The sequence below is a fragment of the Wasmannia auropunctata genome, unplaced genomic scaffold (genome assembly GCF_000956235.1).
Source record: "Wasmannia auropunctata unplaced genomic scaffold, wasmannia.A_1.0 LD334730.1, whole genome shotgun sequence".
NCBI classification, from domain to species: Eukaryota; Metazoa; Arthropoda; class Insecta; order Hymenoptera; family Formicidae; genus Wasmannia; species Wasmannia auropunctata.
In genome coordinates this window covers 1-9900 of record NW_012028160.1, presented here as the reverse complement: position 1 = coordinate 9900, position 9900 = coordinate 1, and the positions used below count along the sequence as shown (strand labels likewise).

Here is a 9900-nt window from a genome sequence, read left to right as displayed (position 1 = left end):
ATGTAGTGTAATACAATATATATATATATATATATGTACATATATATACATATATATGTAATCTTTTTTAAAATTACCTCAAGTGGCGAATTTCTTTATTATTCATTGCTAAAATTATTTTTTTACTTTTCAATAATTTCTTAGAATTTTAAAATTATATTACTCACCTTTTTTTCTATCATAAATAATAATTAAAGTATAAGTAGACTGATAATTGTAGAATAATTGATAGTTTCTCTCTTTAATGGAATGTACAATTATAGGATGAACAAAATAATCAAGAAGATTCGGATTCTTCAGAAATGGATGAGATAGAACCTAGATTAAAGTATGTCAGGATACGAAATGATTTGGAACACATTCTGCAGAATGATGCAGCTAGCTGCATTGCTGTACATCCAAAGGTAAGAATGATCTAAATTATTTATTATTAATAAATAATTTAATATTATTAATAAATTATTATACAAATAATGGTAAAATTTTTATTTTAAAATTAATTAAATTGTTTTAACTTCATATAAATGAAAGTAGGAATATAAAATTTTTTCTCTTTATAAATTTAATTTATTTTTTCTAGTTTCTTTGTCTGGGATCCCATTGGGGAATGATCCACCTTCTAGACCATCAGGGAAACAATATAAAATCTAAAATGCTACAGGCACACACAGTAGCAGTCAATCAGATATCTATAGACTATAATGGAGACTTTATTGCCTCTTGTAGTGATGATGGAAAGGTTATCATTTATGGACTATACAGTACAGAAAACAATCATAATATGAGCATGGGCAGGCTAGTCAAGAGTATAGCGATTGACCCAAATTATAAGAGTGGCAATGGCAGAAGATTTATTACAGGTTAGTATCTTAATTTTAAGCATATATAATATTATCTTTTATTAGAGCTTACAAAATTAATTTTTGAAGTGTTGATTTTAGCTTTAATTAATAATTGTTTGCAAATAGGTGATGACAAGCTAGTACTTTACGAGAAGACTTTTTTGGCCAGGATGAAGCCAACAGTGCTTTGTGAAGCAGAGGGTGGAGTCAGATCAGTTGCATGGTCTGGTCATTTTGTCGCGTGGGCTTCTGACACTGGCGTGAGAGTCTATGATCTCGATGCTAGATGTTCATTGGGACTCATCAAGTGGTCCCGAACTGCAGAGTAAGCGCATTGAAAATTGCATGTACAATATTGTACATATTGCAAGCTTAAATAAGTTTTAATACTAACAATAAGAGCACTGTGAATGGAACGAAACTTTATAGGAATTGCTTATCACTTTCTTAAAATAATTGTTATAAATTACTCAAAGTTAATTCACTTTAAATTGAAAATTTTTTAACATTTTATATGTATTTCATATGTGACTTTATATATTATTTTATGCAGGACATCACCAGAACATTACCGGTGCAATTTGCAGTGGTCGGACGACAAGACACTATTGATTGGATGGGTAGACATTGTGCGTATCTGTCACATTAGAAAACGTACTATGCAAGAAATGGTTAATCGAGATTTACCTGAATTTGTGGTGGATCCAGGTAATCAGTAAAATATACTTATTTTTCTTGAATATTTTTCAATATGGAAATATTAGGATGAATCGAGACCAATATATGTAGCAAGAACGAATAATTATAAACAAAACACTTATGATGAATATAATGTATATCGTGAATGGTTTTCCTTTGATATGTCGAAAAGAAATAGAATATATTCGTTGACATAAATTTGAGTTTGTTTGCATTCGCGGCAATTATTCAAGTAATACTTTTTTATTCACCTATATCTAAATTTATTTTTAGAGTTAATTCTTATGATTCAATTTGGATTATAACAACTCTATAAAGTAAATGCTTAGAATATTCAGAATTATTATACAAAATAATTATATTATTATGTTTCATTTTTCAGTGTCAACATTTCAAGTAGATTTTTATATATCCGGTATAGCACCATTGAAGAATCAATTAATATTATTGGGATGTCTAAAAGAGCCGGATGAAGATGGAAAGAATCAACGTCCGACTTTACATGTAGTTGAACCAAAATATCAGGATTTCTCAGTAGTATGTGCAAATTCACTTACTTTACGTGGTTACAAGGAATACAGCTGCAATGATTATCATTTGGATTGTTTAAAGGAAGAAAACAGGTTGGTAATAAAATTAATTTAATAAAATTAATGTATTAAAATCAATTTAAAATAATGTGTGGCTTCATCTGAGAATGGTTAAACTCGTAGTCTTTGGGTTTGATTCCTGACTTCTAATACATTTCTCGATTTTATATATGAGGATTGAAAAATTAAAAACTGTAAAAAACGAGTTAGATAACAATAGTAACTCGTCTCGAGAATCTATATTTTAATAAGATATTAAAATCAATTTAAACATGTACTGGAATCATAGGATTTATTTTTAATCACAAGTTTTTGTTTAATTTATTTTAGAAAAGAAAGTTTAAAATAATTCTAAATAAGCTAACAATTTTAACGAATATAATTATTTTTCTATAGAACATTAATATGTAACAAATTATAAATAAATTTGTTTGATATTCAAAATGTGAAATAAAAATAGCTCTAAATGCAAATATATTTTATTCTTATTTTTAGAAATTTTGGAATATATTTTTTTAACTTAATTATTTTTTATATTAAAAAATTTCCAAGATTTCTTTAATACTATCTGTTTCTTATGTAGAAAAATTATTTACAGATTTTTTATTGTAAGTCCAAAGGATATTGTAGTAGCCAGTTTGTATGATACAGATGACAGAATTGAATGGCTATTGAGCCATGGTAAGTTCGAGCAAGCTTTGGAAGCTGTAACAACAAACAATGGCAAGGATTGCAAGAGGCACACTGTATTAGACGTAGGGCGTATTTATTTAGATCACTTGTTAGTGTGTGAAAAATACGATGAAGCTGGAAAACTTTGCCTCAAAGTTTTAGGACGGAATAAAAAATTATGGGAGGAAGAGGTGAGAGACATCATTATTGTTGTAAAATGCAGTATCCATTTTGCGAGTAACAACTATTTACAATTACATTTAAGTTCGTGTTCATAAACATTTTTACTGGTATCATTCTTTCTTGCCGAGACAGGTTTACAAGTTTGCCAGAGTGCATCAGCTACGTTCAATCTCGTCCTACTTACCTCGAGGTGACGTTATCCTCGATCCATTAATCTATGAAATGGTGCTGTATGAATATCTAAAAATGGATCCCGACGGTTTTTTACAATTGGTCAAGGAATGGTCTCCGAATTTATACACAGTGGCAGCGGTAGTTAACGGCGTATTAGAGCATTTACTAGTTCACAATCAACGACAGAACGTATTATTAGAAGCGTTAGCCATTTTATATATCCACGACGGCAAATACGATAAAGCACTCGCTATGTACTTGAAGCTGCGGCACAAAGACGTCTTCCAATTGATTCAAAAGTATCAGTTATATAATTCAGTATACGACATGATCGAAGGTTTGATGGATTTAGATACAGAACGTGCCATACAATTTTTTCTGGAGAAAGACAGAGTGCCGTCTGACGTCGTTGTACAAAAGTTGCAACATAATCATCGTTATTTATACTTGGTAATGAATCGATATAATGCTTAAATTTTCACGTGAGAAATTGCGTACATTTACGAGATGCGTTTAATATATTGTAATTCAACTACATATACAACACTCGTGAATTTTTTAAATTTTGTTCTTAAATGTATAAAAATGTTTACTTTCAGTTTTAAATAACGATTTTTGTTCCTTTTTAGTATCTAGATGCATTAGATAAGAGAGACACAAAGGATTCGAAGGGCAAGTACCATGGCCTTCTGGTACGATTGTATGCCGATTATTCCATAGACAAGTTACTACCGCTTTTACGTCGCTCTGATAATTATCCGATACAACAGGCTCTGGATATTTGTAGCCAACGTCGATTTTATCCAGAAATGGTATATCTACTAGGCAGAATTGGAAACACTTCAGAAGCCTTGGCGCTTATGACGAGAGAATTGAACGATATGGAAAGTGCAATTGCATTTTGTCAGGAACACGACGATGAAGAGTTGTGGAACGATTTAGTTAATTATTCACTTGATAAACCATGTATGAAGCAAATCATGTTTTTAAAGAGCATTTTTAAAGAGGCTTGAATTTAAAATTTTATTAAAAATAATTTTTACATGTTTCAGCGGCTATTACATTCCTTCTTCAAAAAATCGGCACTTATGTTGACCCTAGACTTATGGTGCAAAGGATAGAACCCACTTTGGAAATTCCAGGCTTAAAAAAAGCATTAGTTAAAATGATGTGCGACTACAATCTGCAGGTGTCTGTGCAGGAGGGTTGCAAAAAAATACTGTCTAATGATTATTTTAATCTTCACGAGCGACTTGTTCGTTGTCACCAAAAGGGCATATTTGTTGATGGTATGCAGCTTTATAAAATCATTTATCTCAAAAAACAAAAATTATAAAACTGCTTTAAACAAGAAAATTTCAAAGTAATATTGTGGTTAAATGTATTTGTTATATTAAACATTTAAAGATTTTGTATTCAATACGCAACAAATATAATGAATTAGTAAGCTACTCTTTATAACTTAACACAAGATTATTAAATTTTTTCATTGCAGATGATCAAATGTGTGGAGCTTGCCATAGGAAGATAATTGTAAGAGGTATTTATAAGTAATTAGTTTTAATTAGTTATAATTCTAATTATATGATTATAATTCATCCCTTTTTTCTTCAGAACCGCGGAATATGGTTGTATTTTATTGTAAGCATTGTTTTCACGAAGATTGTCTACCCAATTTTGATTTGGTTGTACGTATATTTGTCTGCTGCTTTATTTCATTTTATTATTGATGGACTAGTGTAAGTGCTCTTCATTTTTTAGGAAAATTGTGTGATATGCAATTCGCAAAAAGAGATGACGCCTGGCAGAAAATAATAAAGGTAAAGTTACACTTCAATATGCAACATATGCAATATCCAAATTAAAGCTTTAAATGGACTAGTATCATATTTCAACCAAGTATCTTGGTGTGTAGCCAAGATTATATTGCATTAATATATAAATAAATTTTTATATAATAAATAGGTTAAGATTACTTATAAAACTGATAAGTTTTAATTAGAAGTAATTGTATGAAAGTGCATGTAATAACACAAAAAATTTAACTTATTTTGATATAATGCAAAAAAAACCATGATTTTTCGCTTCTGATGTCATAATTTGATATACATAATTGAATATAAAACAACGAAAAAGATTTTTATAAATTAATTGAGCCTTTGAAATCTCATCGTTTGATAAAGATAATGACATTGTACATTTTATTTATGAATTACACACATTTATATTTTTTTATTGAACAGTTTGAGGTAATGTAAGAATGTTTGTAAAAAATGAAGTATATGTTAATAAAAAATATACATAATTATATTAGTTCATGAACTATTTGAGTATGTCAGTAGAGCAAAGTTTATGTTTCTTTTAGGAATTTCCTTTATATGTATATGTATACATAATATATATACACATAAACAATTTTTTGTTGTAAATTTTGCATTTTGTACAGATTCCGTCAGTTGTGTAATCTCTAGATATGCCGATTCGTGTTAATATCAGATTGCTTTGTCAATACATATATCGGTGGTATCCCAGACCTTCGATTCTCGAGCAAACGTTTTGAAGTGCTGTATCGTGAAGTCGATGACATTGATAGGCTTTACTAATGAAAAATTGACAGTGAAAAATTAATACTATTTATCGAAGTAGATTGAGCACAAAGTTTATTCAATAAGTGAATTAATTACCGACTAGAAGAGTCTGGACGTAATCCGCGATTAACTGCTTTATCTCAGGATGATCCGCCAGATAATCTGTATACTGAGCTGTATTACAAGACTGTTAAAAAAGGACTTATATAAAAATTTATTCATAAATAAATTTACATATATACAGGGTGTTTCGTTTTAATCGCCCCAGGCGAATAACTTGAAAATAAGACATTGGATTGAAAAATACTTTAAACAAATTAAGTTGTTTTACTTCAAAAGGGACATAAAATGGTAGCATTGATTTGTCCTTGGATGGCGTTGTCTTTTTCTCCATATTGGTAATTTTACACAAAGATAATGTTTTTTCTTGAAATATATTTAGACTACTTAATTGAGTTCAAAAATATTTGTTAGGTTTCTATAGCAATTTTTACCCTAAAACCTGAGTATATCTATAAGCGATTGTCATATTCTGCTTAGTATCATTGACATGCATCAATTGGTGTCAACCAGCGTCAACGCAATATGACAATTCGAGACTCGAACTTCTTGATAAAGCGAGCGAGTTTACGTGCACACATATGCGACTTGCCGAGGCAATCCGGCAGCAATCTGCCGAAATTACCTCCCAACGCGAGATTTTATAATCGTTGGAAGCGAAACCTTCAAAAACTTGTTCTTGTTTCCGCACGGCACCCTTTAACGCATTTAATTTTGCGCAGCCAAGCAGCTGTTGCTTTCGAAAAGAGAAGGCACTCAAGATCACCTCATCGATGGATGATTCATCCATGTAGTATGTTAAGGTATGAAATTTAAAGAAACAGCTTTGACTATTTCTTGTGAACACAAATATAACAAAAAAAAAAAAAAACGTTATTGTAGGTTCTACTGGGACACGATAATGACCATCATCTATCTATATATTTTCGTAACGGTGCCGCATATTATGTGCTTCTACAGAATTGGAAAGAGCAGCGGTCCTGAACGTTGGAATATCGTGTATCCAACTTACATTGTTTGTATCATCGACATATTCCTGAACTTTATTACTGGATTTATATCTCCGGACGGACATGAGATTTTTCTTGATACTACTTTAGTAGCACGGTGATTGCGCCACGATAACATACAGATTAAATTAATTATCATTTGTTTTTCTTTCTAAATATATTAATTTTTTTTCTCCTCTAAATATACAAAGTAAAAACTGTACATATTTAAACAGACAATACTTGAAAAGATATTTCTTCGTTGACTTTATCAGTTCGGTACCGTACACATGGTTTTACCCAACACTTATCTTACCACCTGGGCCAAACTCGAATTCTCCGTTACTTATTCTCGAATTCTTGCTTATTTTGAAATTGACTCGCATACCTACAGTACGAAGAAATGTTCAACAGATCAATACAGTAACTTATAATCATATAAATATTGATGGCTTGAATTTTATAAATATAGTTAATTTAAATAACTTTTGAATAGAATTTTGGGATTCCTCAAGCTCAACATATAACAATATGGCTTATTATTTTAACATTATTAATTGTTCACTGGAGTAGCTGTATAAGTTATGTCTTTCCATACATCGTCATGCATATGCAAGAAAAAACGATGGAAGTACGATGATTTCTATAATTGAATTGATCTCAAAAACATCTCTAAATTGCTTTATATAGAAAAATTATATAAATAAAAAGTAATAATGCAGTACTCTTCTATTTATGCAGTGGAATTATTTCAGAGTTCAGATGCATATTATATTTCGACAAAAGTTTATGATAGGTCCGATTGGGAAGTATATTTAGTGTTTCTGCATATTGGCGTGAGTAATTTGATCGGCTCTAATTTCGTGGAATTCGAAAGCTTTGGTAATTTGGACACAATAATAAGATGCATACTTCTTCTCTTGGGAAAAGGCTACATAATTTATTTGATTGGTATTAAACGTTTCTCACTATATAAATATATTACATTTCTAATATTGCATTCTGTAGTAAATTTTTATTAAAATAACATTATCTCTTAGTCCTTATGTATACAAATATAAATGAAATAAGAATTGTCTCGATGATAAAAGAGCTCTTGTGCTCACAGTTACGGTCCTGCAACTCTTGGAATCATCGGCAAAGCCAAAACTTAAATATCAACGAATCATGCATGAAGTAAAAGAATACGTTCGTCAGAAGAAGCTTCCGCTATATTTGCAAAACAAGCTAATTTTCTATTACAAGTATCGTTACCATGACAGTTTCTTCAAAGAGAATATTATATTTAACACTCTTTCGGGTTAGTTAAAAACAAAAAAATTGAATAAGAAGGTTAAATTGTTAAAATGTTAATTCTTAAAATGGTAGAAAAAAATAAGCTGATAAAGTATAGATATTTTTCTCTAAATAGTCTAAATAGTCTATGAATATATGTGTTCTCAATATTTCTTTAGATCATTTAAATCAAGAAATTCTCTTCCATGGCAGCCAAAGATTGCTAGATACTGTGATTCTTCATAATTTGCCCCGCAATGTCCTTGGCGATTTAATAAGTAATTTTTTTCTCTTGTATTGATGATAATAATAGTTATTACTGCTACTATCAGTTATACTATTATTATATTGTTAGTATATTGTTATTACTATTATCCCAGTAAAAGGTCTATATAATCAAACATATGTACTTATACACTTGGCACAAAAATTAAAAGATTATCTATTTTGTCCTACAAAAATAGGCATTTCGATAAAGTGTAACTTCATCAAAAATAATCGTACTGAGATTTTTAAGAAAGCATTTTACGGTTTGAAGTTTCTACTTTTCAGATTATCACTTTAGAAAACAATTTTACTTTTTATTGATACCAATAGAGATGCGTTAAATTTAAAATTTTGTTACTAATTTTACAAGATTCCATGGCGTGAACTAAAAATTTCACACAAACGCAGTTTATAGCATTCAAAAGAGTGAATTTTTACCTTTAGTTTGCTTTTTTGCGTTGTATGGTCTTTTTTACTGTGTTATTCAACATTGAAGCAAAAAGAAACTTTCTTTACTCATTTCTATTTGTATCTGTGTAATTCAATGAAAACTCAATAAAATTGTTTTCTAAAGTGTCGATTTAAAATATAGAGAATTTAAGCAGTAAAATACTTTTTTCAACATCCTGGTATTTAACATCTTGGATTATTTTTTACAAAATTACACTCTTTTGAAATTTGCCTTTGGAGGACAGAATAGATAAATCTTTTTTATTTTTTTTGCGTAGTGTATATAAAAAATATATATACACTATATAGTATATGTCGATATATAATTTCTTTCTCTTATACAAATATGTCTATTTGAATATACATCAGGAAGAATAATTTAAATAATTGAAAAATTGGGAAGATAATTCTTTGCATTGGTGTTTTATAAAAAATAAAATTTGAAAAAATAAGAAAAAATTACCTATATACAGGATAATCTATTTGAATTTACTATCCCCAAAAACTTTTTTATATTTTATTTAAAAAAAAAAAAGTTTCAAATAAAAGTTGCAAGGTTTTAAAGGAGTATTTTAGTTAAGTTGCTTTTTTTCTAGATAGAGCGCTAAGAAGATATGAAGATCACTTCTACTTTTTTAAAGAATTATATAATTTTTATAATATAAAAATATATAATAGAATTATATAATTTTTTTTACATAATATGATTCTTCTATTTTACATATACAAAAGCATTTGTAAAATTATTGAGAAATCAAATAATTTACAAGATGTTTCATATTTTATTACTTTCATGCCATATTTCGACATAAAATATGAAATATTTCGTAAACTATTGATTTCTTGATATCTTGATAATTATATCTACTATAATACTTTTATGCAGAGAATAATAAAGTGAATCGATTAAATAAAGAAAACACAGTTTAAAAAAAAAGTTAAACTGTATATTTTTTTGAAAAACAACTGTATGGTTTTTTTACCCTAATTGATTATATATAGGAATTTATCTTATTTTTCAAATGTTATTTTTTATAAAACACTAATGCAAAAAAATTATCCAAATTTTTCAATTTTTAAATTATTCTTCCTGTATATTCAAACAGACATA

General features: G+C 28.8%; 3 protein-coding genes across 7 annotated transcripts; 2 read left to right on the top strand and 1 right to left on the bottom strand.

Annotated features, from left to right (window-relative positions):
- The first annotated feature begins 204 nt into the window (after positions 1–204).
- Positions 205–6597, top strand: LOC105458033 (vacuolar protein sorting-associated protein 41 homolog). Of its 4 annotated transcripts, none has more exons than XM_011703053.1 (13): positions 205–404; positions 581–860; positions 969–1167; positions 1396–1550; positions 1924–2164; positions 2730–2994; positions 3119–3610; positions 3790–4126; positions 4213–4449; positions 4656–4700; positions 4775–4848; positions 4922–4980; positions 6531–6597. In XM_011703053.1, the coding sequence occupies exons 1-12, from the start codon at positions 303–305 to the stop codon at positions 4973–4975; spliced, it is 2481 nt and encodes an 826-aa protein (XP_011701355.1). In that variant the 5' UTR covers positions 205–302; the 3' UTR covers positions 4976–4980; positions 6531–6597. The 4 variants fall into 4 exon arrangements, with proteins under 4 accessions (XP_011701355.1, XP_011701358.1, XP_011701357.1 ...); XM_011703056.1 differs by having other exon boundaries at positions 4656–4693; positions 6531–6596; XM_011703055.1 differs by lacking the exon at positions 6531–6597 and having other exon boundaries at positions 206–404; positions 4656–4693; positions 4922–5468.
- LOC105458034 (ciliogenesis-associated TTC17-interacting protein-like) lies at positions 5365–6237 on the bottom strand. The gene is made up of 3 exons (XM_011703057.1): positions 6080–6237; positions 5845–5935; positions 5365–5759 (listed from the first exon to the last, which is right to left on the bottom strand). Exons 1-3 carry the CDS (start codon positions 6140–6142, stop codon positions 5653–5655), a joined length of 261 nt encoding a protein of 86 aa, XP_011701359.1. The 5' UTR covers positions 6143–6237; the 3' UTR covers positions 5365–5652.
- Positions 6321–8830, top strand: LOC105458035 (potassium/sodium hyperpolarization-activated cyclic nucleotide-gated channel 1-like). 2 transcript variants are annotated; one of them, XM_011703059.1, is made up of 7 exons: positions 6321–6611; positions 6691–6915; positions 7073–7220; positions 7294–7428; positions 7553–7748; positions 7906–8097; positions 8252–8830. In XM_011703059.1, the coding sequence occupies exons 1-7, from the start codon at positions 6334–6336 to the stop codon at positions 8371–8373; spliced, it is 1296 nt and encodes a 431-aa protein (XP_011701361.1). In that variant the 5' UTR covers positions 6321–6333; the 3' UTR covers positions 8374–8830. The 2 variants fall into 2 exon arrangements, with proteins under 2 accessions (XP_011701361.1, XP_011701360.1); XM_011703058.1 differs by having other exon boundaries at positions 7034–7220.
- The last annotated feature ends 1070 nt before the right edge of the window (positions 8831–9900 follow it).

What these genes read in the sequence shown, in the direction of transcription:
- LOC105458033 (XM_011703053.1), top strand. Translation starts at nt 303, where the DNA reads ATGGATGAGATAGAACCTAGATTAAAGTATGTCAGGATACGAAATGAT. An exon ending in AAAAATTATGGGAGGAAGAG is followed by an intron (nt 2,995 to 3,118) that starts GTGAGAGACATC and finishes TTGCCGAGACAG; the next exon opens with GTTTACAAGTTTGCCAGAGT. An exon ending in AAAGGGCATATTTGTTGATG is followed by an intron (nt 4,450 to 4,655) that starts GTATGCAGCTTT and finishes TTTTCATTGCAG; the next exon opens with ATGATCAAATGTGTGGAGCT.
- LOC105458034 (XM_011703057.1), bottom strand. Translation starts at nt 6,142, where the DNA reads ATGGAGAAAAAGACAACGCCATCCAAGGACAAATCAATGCTACCATTT. An exon ending in CATTTTATGTCCCTTTTGAA is followed by an intron (nt 5,936 to 6,079) that starts GTAAAACAACTT and finishes CTTTTTTAACAG; the next exon opens with TCTTGTAATACAGCTCAGTA. An exon ending in CGTCCAGACTCTTCTAGTCG is followed by an intron (nt 5,760 to 5,844) that starts GTAATTAATTCA and finishes ATTTTTCATTAG; the next exon opens with TAAAGCCTATCAATGTCATC.
- LOC105458035 (XM_011703058.1), top strand. Translation starts at nt 6,334, where the DNA reads ATGACAATTCGAGACTCGAACTTCTTGATAAAGCGAGCGAGTTTACGT. An exon ending in CTACATAATTTATTTGATTG is followed by an intron (nt 7,749 to 7,905) that starts GTATTAAACGTT and finishes TTGTGCTCACAG; the next exon opens with TTACGGTCCTGCAACTCTTG. An exon ending in TATATTTAACACTCTTTCGG is followed by an intron (nt 8,098 to 8,251) that starts GTTAGTTAAAAA and finishes ATATTTCTTTAG; the next exon opens with ATCATTTAAATCAAGAAATT.